Genomic DNA, 21170 nt, shown 5'->3' on the forward strand with positions numbered 1-21170 from the left:
TCTTTTTCGTAATATTTTTCCGATCCAACCCAACGATTATTATACATCATTTTAAAGAGAAAGCTTTGAGCTTTAATTTAGAATAAGTCGCATTCTTTAATTTCAATAAACACGGCTTCCAGGAATTTTTAAATTAGCATCTTTTTTGACACTTTTAGGTTATACGAAAATGTAAGTTTTGTTTCAACATTCTTTTTCTCAATATTTTTCCGATCCAATCCAACAATTATTATATATCATTTTAACGAGAAAGCTTTGAACTTTAATTTAGAATAAGTCTCATTCCTTAATTTCAATAAATACGGCTTTCAGGTATTTTTAAATTAGCAACTTTTTCGACACTTTTAGGATATACGAAAATGTAAGTTTTATTTCAACTTTATTTTCTCAATATTTTTCCAATCCAACCCAACAATTATTATACATCATTTTAAAGAGAAAGCTTTGAGCTTTAATTTAGAATAAGTCTCATTCCTTAATTTCACTAAATACGGCTTCCAGGAACTTTTAAATTAACATCTTTTTTGACACTTTTAGGTTATATGAAAATGTTAGTTTTAATTCAATACTCTTTTTCTCAATATTTTTCTAATTCAACCCAACGATTATTATACATCAATTTAAACAGAAAGCTTTAAGCTTCAATTTAAAATAAGTTTCATTTTTTAATTTCAATAAACACGACTTCCAGGAATTTTTGAATTAGCAACTTTTTTGATACTTACGAAAATGTTAGTTTTTGCTCAATATGTTTTTTCTCAATATTCTATCAGATTTTCGTCGTTCTGTAGCTACAGGTCTGATAAATACATATTCAAATTTACTGCGTCCACGAAAATGTCGTAGCGCAAGTTCAAAAGAAAGAGGAAGTTGTGAAAATTGTTCTGCCAAAGGTAGACCACACTCAAAATGTAGCTAAAGCAGATGTTACTTATTTTCTAACGTAATAAAAAATGTATTATTTTTATATTGGCAATAAGTTTTTGTTTACTGCAACATTACTAAAACATATTTTAATTAATTAAATATATTTAGAATGGGGATTGCATATTTTGCTAAAATTAATTCCAAAGGCCTTTACTGAGTGTATTTTGATAGCGTTTTAATTCTGTCACAAAGTTTCAAGACTTCTTGGGACACAAAGGGTTAAATCCTAAAAGAATACAAATTTGCGCAATTCCTCAATGCAAAAACTCCGAGTCTGTGAACGTTAGATGTTATAATTTCTATGTCATGCTATAAATAAATAATCTACATGCCTTTATAGGAAATCAATCGTTATATTCGACAGTTTTGTACTGAAAAACACAACAATTGCATTGACATTGAAAGAATTGTGTGTTTTGAAACCCAACCCAACCCAAATTGTATTGGTTACGAAATTACGAATGTTTTAAGTTTATAGCTGGGATTTATGGATAATTTCACACCAGTTGTACCATCAGGTTAAAGAATTCGAAGGAATCTCAAAAAATTATGTCTAATATTTTGACAATTAATTTCCTAGAAACAACACAGCATTTAATGACACCATAATTTTATATTTGCTCAATCAAAATGGTCAAAATTCTCAGCAAAATAAATCAAATATTCCAAAAATTTCGTAAATAACACAACTAACATGTATATGCACCAAGAAGGTCCGCAACACGATTCGGAAAGTCTCCATCAATTAAGAAGATCAACACAACCGAATAGATCACAATATTTAGCAACAATGCCAGATCCTTCAGACGTAATGCGTTATGAATGGCGAAACGCCAGGAGATTGGAAATTATAAAAATGACTGAAGCGGTAATTGAAGCTATTGGCACAGGAGATTACGAAACGTACAGAAAATTATGCGATCCAAACATGACTTCATTTGAGCCAGAAACTCTTGGAAATTTAATCGAAGGGGTCGATTATCACAAATTTACCTTTGATAATTTGTATCCAAAACAAAAAGCGATTAAAATTCGAATTTTAAACCCTCATGTACGTCTTTTAGGGGATAATGCTGCTTCTATTGCGTACATTCGTTTAACACAATTCGTTGATGGTGATACCGGATATCTTTTTAGTACCCGAACTCAAGAAACAAGGATTTGGAGAAAAAAAGAAAATGTATGGTATAACGTACATGTTCATAGAAGTGGAAATGAACTCATTCGAAAATCAATTATTTAATTATTGTCTTGATATGTTTTTATTATTTTACTAAATTTAATAAAAAAAAATAAATTATGTATGTCTATCGAAAAAATTTGATTATGTCTGATTAACTTTCTAACCTCAAAAACATCTGTAAACAAAAATAATTTAAATAAATTTCTTACATCAGGTGCAAAACTCATTTCTCCAGCACTTTCTTGTTCGGTAGTTCTGGAGGGATTTCCAATTAAATCAAAAAACGCAGCCGAAGGATCTTTGGGTTGTGGCAGAGTCTCAGAAAAAATTCTACACACTTCTGGCTCGCTGGAACTTTGCTCGTTTCGACCTAACTGTAACGACCCGATGCTGGTTATTGCCTCGTTCAATTCATTTGTGTAAGTTACTTGGGCCTCGCTCGATTTTCCACTACTAAAATACTGACTCAACTGCGACGGATTTCCAGACATCGTGTATGGGGCGCGCGCTCTCTTTCTCTCGTGACACCTAATATCACAAAGTACGCGTGGTTACTGAGTTTTTCAACCAGGGGTTCATTATTTTATTGCGCGCACCGACTATTATTATTTTGATGGTTAATATACGTCATAACTTACTGTCAAAAATTGACAGATAAGAAATTTGTAAAAGTAAAAGGTGGGTTGAGGTGTTATTGATTTTTTAAGGTTGGTAATATTTTTGAAAAAAAATAAAAACATAAAAGAGTTAAAACGTGAAAGGGTTTACAAACAAAAATATTTGAGTAAAAAGGTTTATTAAGGTGCTTACGTAATATTTTTGTAACATTTTTCTTTTAGTAGTTTACGATTTATGATTATAATTTTGCGACATGCAATCCATTTATAATCACGATTTAGTTTCTATTTATAAGTTATAAAATTTCTTATTAATTTTTAAGTAATTACGGCAGCTACGTTTATTTTTAAATAAAGAAATAATGATTTTTCTCAATTATGGAAATTAAGAAAATTATATATATGGCGCCATCTAGTTTTGTATTGGTCACACTAATTATAAATTTATTGTGGAGAATTTCACTATTTTTAAGAATTACTTAGAATTAAATGTTTTTAAAAACATAGAAAGTTTTGTTTCAACCAAATTTTGTGTTGAACATTAAATATTCTTTATAATTTCTTATAATTTAAAAAGTTTAAGTGGCGGCATCCATCGTCTATAATATAAACTAGATTAAGAACAAATTGGATTATTTCAAATTTCTTTACCAATAATTTAACGATATCTTAGGAATAAATATTACATCTTACGATATAATTTTGCTGTTCTAAGATTTAATAAAAGGAAATGTTTATAAGGGTTATTTTATATTGAAAAATGTTTTGGCGTCGCCATCTACAACTTATAATAAAAACTAGTTTGAAAATTAATTTTAGATTAGCATATTTTAGAATTTTTATTAATATTACTTAAAACTCATTTTGTTATATCATCTGAAAATTTAATGATTCTAAGACTGTTTTTCTAAGAGCTATATATTTTTATAACTCCTAGAACGCCCATTTTTGGATATTTTTTGATTTAATCACTCTGAACATCTTTATTTAAGATTTTGTAATAATTTAATAGTTTGTATCAGATTCTACACATTTTTTATTACAATTGCATAAAGTTTGATGATTCCAAACAGTTTTTCAAAAGAGTTATGAATTTTTTTATCTCTTAAACGTTAATTTTTGAATATTTCTTGATTTTATTACCCTGAACATTGTTATTTAAATTTTTGAACCAATTTTACACATTTTATTGCAATCCACAATGATTTTATTATAACATCTGAAAATTTAATGATTCTAAGACGGTTTTTCAATGACTTATATAATTTTATAACTCCTAGAACGCCCATTTTTGGATATTTTTTAATTTAATCACTTTGAACATTTATTTAAGGTTTTGTAACAATTTAACATTTTGTATCAGATTTTACACAATTTTTATCACAATTCCTAAGAATTTGATAATTCTAATCAGGTTTTCAAAAGAGTTATGAGTTTTTGTATCTCTTAAAACGTTAATTTTTGGATTTTTCTCGATTTTATTACCCTGAACATTGTTATTTAAAATTTTGAAACAATTCAACACGTTTTATTGCAATCTACATTCATTTTATTACAACATCTGAGAATTTAATAATTCTAAGACGGTTTTTCAAAGAGCTATATATTTTTATAACTCCTAGAACGCCCATTTTTGAATATTTTTTGATATAATTACACTGAACATCTTTATTTAAGATTTTGTAATAATTTAACATTTTTTATCAGATTCTACACATTTTTAATTACAATTCCTAAAAATTTAATGATTCCAATCAGTTTTTCAAAAGAGTTATGAATTTTTTTATCCCTTAAAACGTTAATTTTTGGATATTTCTCGATTTTAATACCCCGAACATTGTTATTTAAATTTTTGAAACAATTTAACACGTTTTATTGCAATCTACATTCATTTTATTATAACAACTGAAAATTTAATAATTCTAAGACGGTTCTTCAAAGAGCTATATATCTTTATAAGTCCTAGAACGCTCATTTTTGGATATTTTTGATTTAATCACTTTGAACATCTTTATTTAAGATTTTGTAATAATTTAACATTTTGTATCAGATTCTACACATTTTTAATAACAATTCCTAAATGTTTGATAATTCCAATAAGTTTCTCAAAAGAGTTATGATTTTTTTTATGTCTTAAAACGTTAATTTTTGGATATTTCTCGTTTTTATTACCCTAAATATTGTTATTTAAATTTTTTAAACAGTTTAACACCTTTTATTGCAATCTACACTCATTTTATTACATCTGAAAATTTAATGATTCTAAGACGGTTTTTCAAAGAGCTATATATTTTTATAATTCCTAGAAAGCCCATTTTTGGATATTTTTTGATTTAATCACTTTGCACATATTTATTTAAGGTTTTGTAATAATTTAACATTTTGTATCATATTTTACACAATTTTTATTACAATTCCTAAGAATTTGATAATTCTAATCAGTTTTTCAAAAGAGTTATGAATTTTTGTATCTCTTAAAACGTTAATTTTTGGATATTTCTCGATTTTATTACCCTGAACATTGTTATTTAATATTGTCATCATTATTGTGTGCTGTGTTCGTCTTGTTGTACGTTTCATTTTAATTTGTAACATTTTTATTCAATTTTAACATTTTACCATAGTTTATTTATTTAAATTTTAATATTTTAATGTTCAATGTGTTATTTTTATAAAATTCAACGTTAGCATTTTCTTCATTTATGACATTTTCGCTGATGATGACCTTTATGTGTCGAAACCGGTTCCAATAAATATTTAAAACATAAGCAAGTAAGAAGTTTCTTATATTTTTATATGTATTATACATATAGTTTTTCAAAAGACTTATGATTTTTTTTATATCTTAAAACATTAATTTTAATTTAACATTTTGTATCTGATTCTATACATTTTTTGTAACAATTCCTAAAAATTTGATAATTCCAATCAGTTTTTCAAAAGACTTATGATTTTTTTTATCTCTTAAAACATTAATTTGTGGATATTTCTCGTTTTTATTACCTTAAACATTGTTATTTAAAATTTTGAAACAATTTAACACGTTTTATTGCAATCTACACTCATTTTATTACAACATCTAAAAATTTAATAATTCTAAGACGGTTTTTCAAAGAGCTATACATTTTTATAACTCCTAGAACGCCCATTTTTGGATATTTTTTGATTTAATCACTCTGATCTTTATTTAAGGTTTTGTAACAATTTAACATTTTGTATCAGATTCTACACATACTTTATTATGATTCCTAAAAATTTGATCATTCCAATCAGTTTTTCAAAAGAGTTATAAATTTTTTTATTTCTTAAAACGTTAATTTTTGGATATTTCTCGATTTTATTACCCTGAACAATGTTATTTAAATATTTGACACAATTTAACACGTTTTATTGCAATCTACACTCATTTCATTATAACATCTGAAAATTTAATGATTCTAAGACGGTTTTTCAATGACCTATATAATTTTATAACTCCTGGAACGCCAATTTTTGGATATTTTTTAATTTAATCACTTTGAACATCTTTATTTAAGGTTTTGTAATAATTTAACATTTTGTATCAGATGGTACACAGTTTTTATTACAATTCATAAAAATGTTATAATTCCAATCAGTTTTTCAAAAGAGTTATGACTTTTTATATCTCTTAAAATGTTAATTTTTCGATATTTCTTGATTTAATCACTCTGAACATTGTTATTTAAATTTTTGAAACAATTTAACACGTTTTATTGCAATCTACACTCATTTTATTACAACATCTAAAAATTTAATAATTCTAAGACGCTTTTTCAAAGAGCTATACATTTTTATAACTCCTAGAACGCTCATTTTTGGATATTTTTTGATTTAATCACTCTGAACATCTTTATTCAAGGTTTCGTAATAATTTAACATTTTGTATCAGATTCTACACAGTTTTTATTACAATTCCTAAAAATTTGATAATTCCAATCAGTTTTTCAAAAGAGCCATTAACTATTGTATCTCTTAAAATGTTAATTTTTCGATATTTCTTGATTAAATCACCCTGAACATTGTTATTTAAATTTTTTGAAACAATTTAACACGTTTTATTGCAATCTACATTATTTCATTGTAACATCTGAAAATTTAATGATTCTAAGACGGTTTTTCAAAGAGCTATATATTTTTATAACTCCTAGAACGCTCATTTTTGGTTATTTTTTGATTTAATCACTCTGAACATCTTTATTTAAGATTTTGTAATAATTTAACATTTTGTATCAGATTCTACACATTTTTAGTTACAATTCCTAAAAGTTTGATAATTTCAATCAGTTTTTCAAGAGAGTAATGAATTTTTTTATCTCTTAAAACACAAATTTTTGGATATTTCTCGATTTTATTACCCTGAACATGGTTATTTAAAATTTTGAAACACTTTAACACATTTTATTGCAATCTACATTCATTTTATTATAACATCTGAAAATTTAATGTTTCTAAGACGGTTTTTCAAAGAGCTATATGCTTTTATAACTCCTAGAACGCCCATTTTTGGATATTTTTTGATTTAATCACTTTGAACATCTTTATTTAAGCTTTTGTAATAATTTAATATTTTGTATCAGATTCTACACATTTTTTGTTACAATTCCTAAAAATTTGATAATTCCAATCAGTTTTTCAAAAGAGTAATGATTTTTTTTATCTCTTAAAACATTAATTTTTGGATATTTCTCGCTTTTATTACCTTAAACATTGTTATTTAAAATTTTGAAACAATTTAACACGTTTTATTGCAATCTACACTCATTTTATTACAACATCTGAAAATTTAATGTTTCTAAGACGGTTTTTCAAAGAGCTATATGCTTTTATAACTCCTACAACGCCCATTTTTGGATATTTTTTGATTTAATCACTCTGAACATCTTTATTTAAGCTTTTGTAATAATTTAATATTTTGTATCAGATTCTACACGTTTTTTGTTACAATTCCTAAAAATTTGATAATTCCAATCAGTTTTTCAAAAGAGTTATGATTTTTTTTATCTCTTAAAACATTAATTTTTGGATATTTCTCGCTTTTATTACCTTAAACATTGTTATTTAAAATTTTGAAACAATTTAACACATTTTATTGCAATCTACACTCATTTTATTACAACATCTAAAAATTTAATAATTCTAAGACGGTTTTTCAAAAAGCTATATATTTTTATAACTCCTAGAACGCCCATTTTTGGATATTTTTTAATTTAATCACTTTGAATATCTTTATTCAAGGTTTTGTAATAATTTAACATTTTGTATCAGATTCTACGCAGTTTTTATCACAATTCATAAAAGTTTTATAATTCTAATCAGTTTTTCAAAAGAGTTATGACTTTTTATATCTCTTAAAATATTAATTTTTCAATAGTTCTTTATTTAATCACCCTGGACATTGTTATTTAAATTTTTTAAACAATTTAACACGTTTTATTGCAATCTACATTCATTTTATTATAACATCAGAAAATTTAATGATTCTAAGACGGTTTTTCAAAGAGCTATATATCTTTATAACTCCTAGAACGCTCATTTTTGGATATTTTTTGATTTAATCACTCTAAACATCTTTATTATGGTTTTGTAATAATTTAACATTTTGTATCAAATTCTACACATATTTTATTACAATTCCTAAAAATTTGATTATTCCAATTAGGTTTTCAAAAGCGTTATGAATTTTTTTAACTCTTAAAACGCTAAATCTTGGATATTTCTCGATTTTATTACCCTGAATATTGTTATTTAAATTTTTAAAACAATTTAATACGTTTTATTGCAATCTACACTCATTTTATTATAACATCTAAAAATTTAATAATTCTAAGACGGGTTTTCAAAAAGCTATATATTTTTATAACTCCTAGAACGCCCATTTTTGGATATTTTTTGATTTAATCACTTTGAACATCTTTATTTAAGCTTTTGTAATAATTTAATATTTTGTATCAGATTCTACACATTTTTTGTTACAATTCCTAAAAATTTGATAATTCCAATCAGTTTTTCAAAAGAGTAATGACTTTTTATATCTCTTAAAATATTAATTTTTCAATAGTTCTTGATTTAATCACCCTGGACATTGTTATTTAAATTTTTTAAACAATTTAACACGTTTTATTGCAATCTACATTCATTTTATTATAACATCAGAAAATTTAATGATTCTAAGACGGTTTTTCAAAGAGCTATATATCTTTATAACTCCTAGAACGCTCATTTTTGGATATTTTTTGATTTAATCACTCTAAACATCTTTATTATGGTTTTGTAATAATTTAACATTTTGTATCAAATTCTACACATATTTTATTACAATTCCTAAAAATTTGATTATTCCAATTAGGTTTTCAAAAGCGTTATGAATTTTTTTAACTCTTAAAACGCTAAATCTTGGATATTTCTCGATTTTATTACCCTGAATATTGTTATTTAAATTTTTAAAACAATTTAATACGTTTTATTGCAATCTACACTCATTTTATTATAACATCTAAAAATTTAATAATTCTAAGACGGGTTTTCAAAGAGCTATATATTTTTATAACTCCTAGAACGCCCATTTTTGGATATTTTTTGATTTAATCACTCTGAACATCTTTATTTAAGGTTTTGTAATAATTTAACATTTTGTATCAAATTCTACACATATTTTATTACAATTCCTGAAAATTTGATTATTCCAATTAGGTTTTCAAAAGCGTTATGAATTTTTTTAACTCTTAAAACGCTAAATCTTGGATATTTCTCGATTTTATTACCCTGAATATTGTTATTTAAATTTTTAAAACAATTTAATACGTTTTATTGCAATCTACACTCATTTTATTATAACATCTAAAAATTTAATAATTCTAAGACGGGTTTTCAAAAAGCTATATATTTTTATAACTCCTAGAACGCCCATTTTTGGATATTTTTTGATTTAATCACTTTGAACATCTTTATTTAAGCTTTTGTAATAATTTAATATTTTGTATCAGATTCTACACATTTTTTGTTACAATTCCTAAAAATTTGATAATTCCAATCAGTTTTTCAAAAGAGTAATGACTTTTTATATCTCTTAAAATATTAATTTTTCAATAGTTCTTGATTTAATCACCCTGGACATTGTTATTTAAATTTTTTAAACAATTTAACACGTTTTATTGCAATCTACATTCATTTTATTATAACATCAGAAAATTTAATGATTCTAAGACGGTTTTTCAAAGAGCTATATATCTTTATAACTCCTAGAACGCTCATTTTTGGATATTTTTTGATTTAATCACTCTAAACATCTTTATTATGGTTTTGTAATAATTTAACATTTTGTATCAAATTCTACACATATTTTATTACAATTCCTAAAAATTTGATTATTCCAATTAGGTTTTCAAAAGCGTTATGAATTTTTTTAACTCTTAAAACGCTAAATCTTGGATATTTCTCGATTTTATTACCCTGAATATTGTTATTTAAATTTTTAAAACAATTTAATACGTTTTATTGCAATCTACACTCATTTTATTATAACATCTAAAAATTTAATAATTCTAAGACGGGTTTTCAAAGAGCTATATATTTTTATAACTCCTAGAACGCCCATTTTTGGATATTTTTTGATTTAATCACTCTGAACATCTTTATTTAAGGTTTTGTAATAATTTAACATTTTGTATCAAATTCTACACATATTTTATTACAATTCCTGAAAATTTGATTATTCCAATTAGGTTTTCAAAAGCGTTATGAATTTTTTTAACTCTTAAAACGCTAAATCTTGGTAAATTAATCTTAAATTAAATCTTTTATATTTCTCGATTTTATTAGCCTGAATATTGTTATTTAAATTTTTAAAACAATTTAACACGTTTTATTGCAATCTACACTCATTTTATTATAACATCTGAAAATTTAATAATTCTAAGACGGGTTTTCAAAGACCTATATATTTTTATAACTCCTAGAACGCTCATTTTTGGATATTTTTTGATTTAATCACTCTGAACATGTTTATTTAATATTTTGTAATAATTTAACATTTGATATCAGATTCTACACATGTTCAATTACAATTCCTAAAAGTTTGATAATTGCAATCAGTTTTTCAAAGGAGTCATGAATTTTTTTATTTCTTAAAACGTTACTTTTTAGAGATTTCTTGATTTTATTACCCTGAACATTTTTATTTCAATTTTTGAAATAATTTAACACGTTCTATTGCAATCTACACTCATTTAGTTATAACATCTGAAATTTTAATGATTCTAAGACGGTTTTTCAAAGAGCTATATATTTTTATAACTCCTAGAACACCCATTTTTGGATATTAAGCTAGATTTAGTACTGATCAAAACGAGAAAATAAATTTAATTATTTTTAAAAGATGTCTAAAAAAAAGATTTTTTTAAATTTATTTTCCATAACGAAAACTAGTCCATTAAATTTATATAAATTTCCATAAAAAACTTATTTAATCTCCAATATATGTTTATAAATATTTATTTATGCTAATTTTTATTTGAAGGTGAACAGGATCTTCACTTTTCACACAACTATTTTATAAATTGACGTCATTTTTTGTATAATTTTTATGATGCATCCCAAAATGTTTTATTTTTCCTGCAATGACTCATTAAAAAAAAACGCGTTCTTGACCTAATACACGTATTAGGATTTACGTTTTATCGTTGGGCAATAAAGGATTTTGATCTTTAGGAAAAATATGTAATAAATATAGAGTTATCTTTAATCGATTTAATCCGATAGAAAAATATGGTTAAAGTGGTCATTATAAACGACAATAATATACCTACAAATGTGATATACAACTCTACTTATATTTTAATATAAATTTATTAAGAAAATAATAAAATAGTAGCGTTAGATACATATTCGAATTCAAAAATTTTATATTCATACCAATCTTATAATAAAAAATAACCCTTATAAAATCATTTTAACGAATTTGATACAAATTAAATAAATTTTAATTAAAAAATTTTTTAAATTGAAGGTATACTTTGAAATGAATCACCACTGTAAACGGATTTAAAATCAGCTGATGCAAAAGATTGTACAGATTTTGCACTGTACATAGATTTTATGCTATACATAGATTTAATGCTTTGTACTGAAGCCTCAGAAACTGTTCTTGAAGCTGGTCTTTTAATCGGTTCTGGAGATATTGACGAATTCGAGTCAGTTTCTTGAGTTGTTACTTCAACCATTTCTAAAAAACAAATATTTAAATAAATACACAAATATTGATGATAAGAATATATTTATTACCTTGAGGGGGTTCCCGATTTGGGTTTTGTCGTGGTCTAAAACAGCTACAAACGCAATTGAACATGTTTCATCTTTCGTTGACGACACCCGAATAAAATAAGGTTATCAACGAAATTTTTTAGTAAATTTAATTCGACGAATTCAACTCGAAAATGTAAAACAACATAAAAAAAAAATTAAACCACTTTTAGAGGAGCTCGCACTTGATCTACTTGAACTTCAAAGATAAAATTAGATTTTTTTTTGATAATCCAAACGATTTCTAACTGAAATAAAACTGTGTTGGAGACGATTCCGAGATGAGTGTATCTGTAAGAACGAACGTTTCATTTATAGTATAGAATATCAAACATAAAGTGGGATCGAGAACGAGTTTTGATTATTATTTTCGATTAACGTCTTTATCTTATCTGATTTTTATAGGAGAATGGGGAATTTATTTTTTTCTCTTTGTAAATAGTTACAAACATAATTAATTTTTAATTGAAACTACTTGTGAAGTAAATTTATTTTATAGAATAAATTTTTAAATTTAAATTAATTTGACAGTTACCAATCTAACCTCACTTTTTCTTTTTAATTATAATTCTTAAAGACATAATTAATTTTAATAAAAATATTTACCGCTAATAAAAGAGGAGATTCTTTTTAATGTTTTATAATCCATAAATACCAAATCCGGTTTTAATCTTGAAATATTCAAAAAACATAGTTAATGAACTTAAAATTGACGTTTAGATATGCCAAAAAAAATTTTGCCAACTTAAATAATAAATAACAATCAATCTTTCATAAATCCATATATTTAAATTTTTTAATCATAATTTTTATACCTTATTCTAAATTAATACAACAGAAAACAATAAACAATTTACAATTTTTATCAAATTCAAAAATTAAAAGTATTTTAATCTTTTTAGTATCGTGTGAACTCTTCGCACAAATAACGTACACTAAATCAATTTATTGAATAAATTTAATACATATTTTTTTGATTAATTAACTTTCTTAATTACATTAATTTTATTTATTTTAAATTCAAATTCAACAAAAATATTTTTTTCTTATGTAAACGTTCTTTATTGGATGACGTGTTTAAAATCAAAACTGTCAAAAAAAAATGTCAAAATCATTCCCTCAAAAAATAGGAAGTTTAAACGATTTGAATTAATCGTGAAAGTACACGTATCCTATAAAATGTGTTTATAAGAGAAATATCTCTAATAATAAAGTTATTACAACATTAATTGAAATTTAGTTCGATTGGACGTTTAAAGTTCGTGTTAAGTGAAAATTTTGAGGTTAGAAATGTCTGATATCAGTGATGCTTATAAAAGGATCCCCTTTTTCACAAGATATTGGCTAACTTTGATAGCCTGTTTTACGTTGGTGGGACGTTTGGGGCTAATAAGCCCTTATACCTTGGTGTTGGCATATGAACCCCTTAAAAGATTTGAGATATGGAGAATATTTACATCGGCATTTTTCTATCCGTTAAGTCCAGGAACTGGGTTTCACTTTTTAATGAATTTATATTTTTTGTATAATTACTCAAAGTTATTAGAAACTGGATTTTTTAGTGGAAAACCAGCCGATTATTTCACAATGTTGGTTTTTCATTGGGTTTGTTCGGTTATCGTTGGGCTAATAGTTGGATTACATGTAAGTTTTATTCAAAAAAAGAAGATTAATGAATAAAAAGATTTATTTTAGATTATTATGGAACCTATGATATTAGCAACACTTTACGTTTGGTGTCGATTAAACAAAGATGTTATTGTAAACTTTTGGTTTGGTACTCAATTTAAAGCAATTTACCTCCCATGGGTATTTTTGGGTTTCAACATGATTTTAAATGGAGGTGGTCTATATGAGTTAATAGGAATTTTAATTGGACACCTTTATGTGTTCCTAATGTTTCAATATCCCCAAGAATTAGGGGGAAGTCAGTTATTATCCACTCCTAGTATATTCAAACAATGGTTTCCAGACACAATTGGAGGAGTTCATGGTTTTGGAACTCCTCCACCAAGAGCCCCACAACCACAGGCGAGAAGAGGTGTCTTTGGAAGACATAATTGGGGTACCGGGCATGTTTTAGGAGGAAACTAATTTTAATTTTGTATATTTATATAAACTTTAGTTCTTGATAATGTTTAAATAATTGATAAATGAATAAATATTAATGTAATAAAAGAAAATTTATATTAATTCTTTTACTGGTATAGTCCTATTTTGTTTGTTTTTAAGCATAAAGCATTGATGAAAAGTTTTAAGTCTTGTCACAGATAGTTGAACATAAATGCAATGAGAATCAGTACATCTTTTCAATCTCCCTAACTGTTGTCACTATCTTGTTTTGCAAGCCATGTATTCAAGGGTTAACCCAAACAAGCCTAAACTCAAGAAGAATGTGTGAAAGTAGTCAGAAAGACAGCAATACAACAGTTAGTTGTGAAACTGTCGTCAAATTAATTCTCCAAACAAAAATGAGAATGTATTGAGCTGAGCCAGAATACAAAAATTTACCTTTGACAATAAACCTGGGCATCGGACATAAAATTGGATCTTAACATACAGAAAATGACAGTGCTACAAACTGCTGTTGTATGATTGATTGATGTTATCCAATCTGTTGGTAGATTGAATGTGCTTTGTGAGTATATCAGCGTTTATAGGTGAAGTTAGTTAAACTGACAACACAGAAATGTGTGTATGAGTATCAAAATACAAATAGCAGTGGAAAATAACTTCAAGAGGAGAATTTTGACACATTATTAAATGAATTAAGAATTTATACTAAGTAGTTCTATATTATCAGCGATATCACAGATAAGCACATTGCGTAATAAACCAAATTCTGTGATCGAGAATCCATCAATTTGAAAAAAAAAATTATTGCAGAAACGTGTACTGTGATATACACATACAGTAGTAGGTTATGTGAGAGAAAAAACTTTGCAAAGATGTTATTAGTGTCAAGAAGTGGAATATAAAATTCAATTTATCAAATTTTAATTGATTTCGTCACGTCGAACTTTAATTGAAGTTTGATTTCTGAAGAAGGTTGTAACATGGCATCTGAAATATCAATTTTTTCAAAAAATCTTCGAATTAACCCGAAAATTTCTAGGTCTAGTGTGGGGGATCAGCCATGGGATCACCTCTGTCACCTGTGATCACCAATTTTTAGATGGAGATGTTTGAAGAGAAACCGAAGCTATGGCTCCGTTACGTTGATGACACTTTCGTGATCTGGTAACATGGAAAGGAGCAACTGCAGGAATTTCTTGACCACCTCAATTCACAGTACCCCATGATAAAATTTACCAACATATCTCATTCCTGGATAAGTTAGTCACTAGGAAGATTGATGCGGGCATTGAACTGGGAATATATCGAAAGAAGACGCATACAAATAGGTGCCTGCAGGCTTCATCCCACCACCACCCACAACAGAAGAGGTCCGTGATTCAAGTCTTATTCCAGCGAACAGAAAGGATATGTGATAAAGAGAACCTCAGGAAAGAAGAAAGATTCCTAGAAAATGTACTGCAGAAGAACGGCTATACGATGAGGGATATCCAACGACTACTGATAATAATACTACAAACTATAAATATAAGTACACCAGAGTAGTTATGAGCGTAGTAAAATGAGCCGCGTTATAATAATTTTATCGAATGGGATTGTGGTAAGCTAGTTGTTTTGTGTTTGGAATATGCGAGCAAGGGTTCAATGTAAGGTTCTAAAGTTTGTTGAGCATGAGGTGCAGGTTGTTAACTTCGTGTGGGAACTTGTGATAGGTGTTATATGTTGTTTTTTTGAATATATTTTGGATTATGTAGTGGGTTTGAATGTGTTGTCGTGTTTTGGTAAAATTTGCTGGAGAGTTTCTGGAGAATCTGTTTGATTAGACGAGGTTTGGTTGTATTGTGAAGCACAACATAGTGCTTCACAAGTGTTGTGACGGATGTTTGTGTATCTGTTGGAATTGGAAGTGATTCTGTTTTGTTTTGGGTGATTTGAAGTTTTTTTGAGGTTAGTGACGGGGGCGTTTGATCGCTATTTTGTGAAATGAGGGGATAGATGGTTTTTATGGTGGAAAATGCCTTGGATATTTGGGTATGAGAGGAAAAGGTTGATCTTTGGTTTAGGGAAACGTCTAGATATTTAATTTCTATATTGAATGGAATTGGAGATTATCAGATGTACTGGGATTCTGGTGAAGCGATAATTTTTGGTGAATACAATTTTTTGGCATTGACGGATATATTCCACAGGCAATATTGTTTTTCGAGGAATCTACAACGGAATAAGTCTGGAGAAATTACGGCTTCTTGTGGTCACCAGATTCAATTATTTTAGGATGGGATAGGGCGGAGTTGAATTTACTTTAATCCTGCTGAGGTAGTTATGGTTAGTTTGATAGGAGATATTTGAATAGATTCAATTTATGGATGATGCCATCAATCCAGACGGTACTGAAGGCTTTTTACAAATTTAAGGAGACGAGGGCAACCTGAGTTAGGGTATTGTGTTGTTTAGTGGCGTCGTTTTTAATCTGTAACATTTGATGTGAAATTAATTGCATGGGTTGCAAGCCAAATTTATAATTGGGGATGATGTTAGTTAAAGAGTAGGAGTTTAGTCCTTCGCGAATAATCTCTACGATTTTAGAGATGGGAGGAAGTGCTGAGATGAGATCGTTTGGTCTTTGTTGGATATGAGGATGATGACGTTTTCCCAGACGTTTTGATATAGCACAGTTGTACTATGGTTTTTTGGAGAAATTTTGAAGCAGGATGTTTGGTATGTTGTTGCAGTCTATACATGTTGGCTTTGAACGGTTTGAGGTATCTTATGATCTTGTTGTTAGTTAAGGAAATATTGGCTCAAGTCAAGCACAGTAGAATCTAACAAGACTGCTACATCCATTGTATTTTGTAGTCCACTACGGGTTGGCTGCCCGCACTCTACGTCACCCTATTTGCCACGCCTGGTGGCAAACTGTCTGTGTTTTTAGAGGTTATATGATAGACATTAATACGTCTAAAAACATAAAACTTCAAAAATAATATAACTCAAGTTAAATATTTCGACGTTCGCTTTTTCAGGGTTTGTGAATTTGAAGGTGTTTTGGAATGTCAGAGCGTGTATAAGGGTGAATTTGTATTTAATTTTTCAATTTTCATGCCAGATGAAGTTGGCTTGAGTTAAGGGATTTCTTTTTTTCGGGAATTGGTTTCATTCTTGTGTTTTTGATTTCATCGCGGATTTTTAGGCTATGGAATTCACATTTGGAGTCTGGATTGTGGGTAAGGTAGAATTGGAAAGATGGTTGTGGGAATTGAGGAGTTTAGATTAGGGTGGCAATGTGGGGTGGAGTTGGAGCATGCAGATTGGATAATTTTGTGATTATAAGGATGACGGAACGTTTTGTTGGATTGGATGGCTGCGGTAAGATTAAGATGTATAGTCTTTTTCAAGGTAGGGGATGGCTTCCATAACGGGAGTGATATTGATCAAGTTGAAATAAAATACTTTTTTCTGTCTGTACTTTGCTGTAAAAAGTATTTTACTTCATTTCAAATAAAATGGAAAGAAATAATGTTTACAACAATATTGATCAAGTTGTTGATGGTTTGACGGAAGAGCGACAAGTTTACTGATTGGTAATTAAGGATCATGACGCGTTGTTTTATTGTGGCGATTGTCGTGGAGATCATTCCATTTGTTGGAAAGTGGGTGGGAGACGTTGTGGATTTGGGTGCAATTGAGAATGGAATGGCCTTTTGTGTTAGAGATATGACATCTCCAGGACAAATGGCGCGCATTGCAATTTCCGAGATTTGTTATAGCAAGTTAACATATTTTTTAGCTCGTTGGAGCTGCTAAAGAGCGCGGCGCCGGCGTAGGTTGTTGTAGAGTTTTACGGTGATGATATCAACAAGGTGACTTAAGTCGGCTAGCAAAATTTCAATATACGAGGACTCGTTTTTGATTGTTATGGCTGCACTTCTTCAACGTTGGAAGGTGGTTTTTCTGTATGTGATGTACTTTGGAATGGAGATTTTGTCGAATAAAATTGGTTTTACTTCGCTGATGGCGATTTTAAGTCGCTTAAGGAATTCGATGATTTCGAGAACTTTCAGAATGATGCTGATTGAATTGAAGCTGAGGATGTCCAGGTTAATGTTAAACATCGGCAAAATTGCTCATGCGGTTCGAGATATTCTCAAGATATTTATAGTTATCCTTGATTTGTAACGAACGATTTGCTAGGGTATTTCTAAAAATTTACAGATAATGACATAAAGTTTATACGATTTTTTTTGCAAATTTCTAAAAATTTCTCGTAGTATTTGCAGATAAACCTACTATCCGTGCAAAAAATCAATGCCCCGATTTTTACGGTACCGGCGACTGCGATTTTTTTTCTCGAAAACTATCGTACGAAAAATTTTGAATTTTGAACAGGTGGTAGTCTGATGTGTTCTTAATGAGAATGAGTGACATATTTTATTTTTTCGATATTCTTATTTCGATATGCTTTATTTCTTTATGTAGGTAAGATAAAGGCGCGCCGTACTGTCTGGAACACACCATCTGTTCCGATTGGGCGGAACCCTCCTCTCCCCGCACATCTTATTTCTGTTTAATTTGTAATTCCATTAAATTGCTCTTCAAAAATTAGGGAGCCGTAATTTTGAAAAACTGATTACGCAATCCGATAACCGACATTATTTGACATATTTTGGTAAAAACAGCGTTGAAATCCGCCAGGTCGTTTTCGAAATAACTGCATCCTACTAAATCGCTATTTTCTGCGAAACTATATGGAATATCGAAAAAAACTTGAACGAATTTGAAAGATATCTGGAATTTCTAACGTCTTCCAGGGGATTCTAAAACATCTCCAGATAATTTCCAAGATTATTCAATAAATTTATAAGGAATTTGGATTTCTAAGAATTATGTGGTGACCCCACACAATTACCTTGGGTTAGACTACATTGACTTACATTCGATTAGGAGTTTTTAACGTGATCCCAAAACGTACGTGTGTTTAGGATGTGATCCATTTTTTCTGGTAGGATTTTGAGGATGGAGAAATCAAATATTTAGGAAAACATGTCCCTCTTATGCGGAAATATTTGGAAGTGTGAAACGTCGTGTTGTTGCTCTTCAGCTATCGTAGAAGGATTTTGCTTTTGGCTGACCTTTCGTAAATACGGTGCCGGAGTATCAGAGGATAACTATTATTGGCACCAATACAGGTGTTGAGAAAAGATGGAGGTCTTACATTTAACGTGCACTGTATGTAGTGATGCTGATTTGTCACTTCTATGTAGTATGTGTCTAAGACTCACTATTTTTTTTGTATAGTAAATCTGTTTCTGTTCTGTTAATATTACAAAAGTAAAAGTATATTTCGCCCAAAATACTCGAAATAAGCATAATTTTAGCTCAAACAATTTAATAATAATATAATAAATTAAATAATTATTTTACTAGCAAACATTCTTCGTTCTTTTACACTGGATCTTGATGATGCTTTCGATCCACTACTCGCACTTTTGCTACTAATACTACTACTTTTATTACTAATCATTTCCGGATATTTAATATTACTATTTCCATATAGAATAATTTTTAATAATCGGTTTTCCCCATCTTCAGCAAAAACTCTTTGCAATTGCAACTCCCTTAACGTATCCTTAACAAAATCGAGCCCATCATCAGTTATTTTATTAAACGACAAGTTTAAACATTGTAATCGCGAATTTCCGCTGCAATAAATATTTTTATCCTCCGTAGAACATTCATAAACGAACGGATATGGATCTTTTGGTAATTTTGATAATATGAGACTCTCTAAGCTTTTATGACTATCAGCGGAACTCCGTCGTCTTTGACTCGAAGTAGTAGCTACTCTCATTCTTGCTGAGCTGCAAGATCTTTTCGAGCTAGTATCACTTTTAATTAAACTTACACTGCTTAAATTGCTATCACTTTTTCTTGATTTTGTTATATCATAGCGGATTTCTTCTTTTAGTTGAAGCCGATGCAAATTTTTTTGTCGTCTTAAAACGATTTCTTCGTGATTTAATGGAAATTTTCTTAACGTTTTCATTAAATGTATTAACCCCACGTCGGTTATTAAATTATCCGATAAATTTAAATACATTAGAGTTCTATTTGTTCTTAATTCATCGGCTAAATGTTTAGCACCAACGTCGGTTATTAAATTACTCGATAAATTTAACGTTAATATTGTTCTTTCGTACGGAGATTGAAGCGGCCTTTTAAATCGAAACACTCCTTTATCTGTGAGTTTGCAGAATCTTAATGAAAGGTGTCGAATGTTTGTGCCTTTTCCAAGAATGTATTGGGGATGTTTTGGGATGTAATTTCCATCTAAACTGACGTCGATTATGTTTGGGTTTGCAACAAGGAGGAATTTTATTGCTTTTACTTGGGGTAATGTTAGTTGGCAAAATTCTAATTTTAATACTCGTATTGTGTCGAATTTGGGTAATGTTTTTTGTAGAGCACCCATAATTGCATCTTTCATTTTAAATTGTTTACAAATTAAACTTGTTGCGGAATCTCGAAATGGATAAATCAGCCTAATTTCTTCATCTGTAGTGGTTATTTCGGATTCAGTTCGCGATGGATTCATATCAAGTTGTTTTGATGATTGGCGTTTTGATGCGATTGAACTTTGTCTCGAAGCTACCTATAATTAATAGCAAATTAATTTTTATTGTAATAATTAATTTATTTACCTCGACGGCTGATCCGACTTCTTGAAATATAAACGGAGTTGGTTCTGATAATAAACATTTTATCGTTGGAAAAGATTCCATGTTTAATTCTTGACACATATCATAAAACATTTCTTTAAAACCATCGTTTGTTGAAATCGTAGATTGTTTTTTCGAGTTTCTTCGGAGTTTCGACGAAGATAATCCGGTTATTGATGATATTCCTGATTTTGACATAATTGACTGATTATAAAATAAGTTTCTAGATGTTTTTAAAAAATTTATTGTGTCAAAGTTTTATAATACAATGAAAACATACGATGGAGTAAAAGAGAAACAAGATTAGCACAATTTAACAATAATACAATCAAC

General features: G+C 28.3%; 3 protein-coding genes and 1 long non-coding RNA gene across 5 annotated transcripts in view; 1 reads left to right on the top strand and 3 right to left on the bottom strand.

Moving 5' to 3' along the window:
* The window catches only part of LOC111424455 (trafficking protein particle complex subunit 12), a 37104-nt gene extending 34339 nt beyond the window's left edge, over positions 1-2765 (bottom strand). The window contains exon 1 of one of the 2 annotated variants that reach the window (XM_071197351.1): positions 2320-2765. In XM_071197351.1, coding sequence (XP_071053452.1) covers positions 2320-2601 — 282 coding nt within the window. In that variant the 5' untranslated portion in view covers positions 2602-2765. The remainder of the gene's footprint in view (positions 1-2319) is intronic. The other variant, XM_023057992.2, reaches the window with a different exon arrangement.
* Positions 2766-11478: 8713 nt separating this feature from the next.
* On the bottom strand, positions 11479-12762 carry LOC139430516 (uncharacterized). Its single transcript, XR_011640938.1, has 3 exons — positions 12652-12762; positions 12028-12336; positions 11479-11968 (listed from the first exon to the last, which is right to left on the bottom strand). It is a non-coding gene; the product is annotated as an uncharacterized lncRNA (long non-coding RNA).
* Positions 12763-13124: 362 nt separating this feature from the next.
* LOC111424403 (derlin 1) lies at positions 13125-14238 on the top strand. Its single transcript, XM_023057921.2, has 2 exons — positions 13125-13689; positions 13741-14238. Exons 1-2 carry the CDS (start codon positions 13336-13338, stop codon positions 14137-14139), a joined length of 753 nt encoding a protein of 250 aa, XP_022913689.1. The 5' UTR covers positions 13125-13335; the 3' UTR covers positions 14140-14238.
* A 5234-nt stretch (positions 14239-19472) lies between these two features.
* Positions 19473-21104, bottom strand: LOC111424294 (leucine-rich repeat-containing protein 71-like). Its single transcript, XM_023057796.2, has 2 exons — positions 20820-21104; positions 19473-20770 (listed from the first exon to the last, which is right to left on the bottom strand). The coding sequence occupies exons 1-2, from the start codon at positions 21033-21035 to the stop codon at positions 19526-19528; spliced, it is 1461 nt and encodes a 486-aa protein (XP_022913564.2). The 5' UTR covers positions 21036-21104; the 3' UTR covers positions 19473-19525.
* Between the last annotated feature and the right edge of the window lie 66 nt (positions 21105-21170).

This window comes from Onthophagus taurus, chromosome 7, assembly GCF_036711975.1.
Source record: "Onthophagus taurus isolate NC chromosome 7, IU_Otau_3.0, whole genome shotgun sequence".
Lineage (NCBI taxonomy): Eukaryota > Metazoa > Arthropoda > Insecta > Coleoptera > Scarabaeidae > Onthophagus > Onthophagus taurus.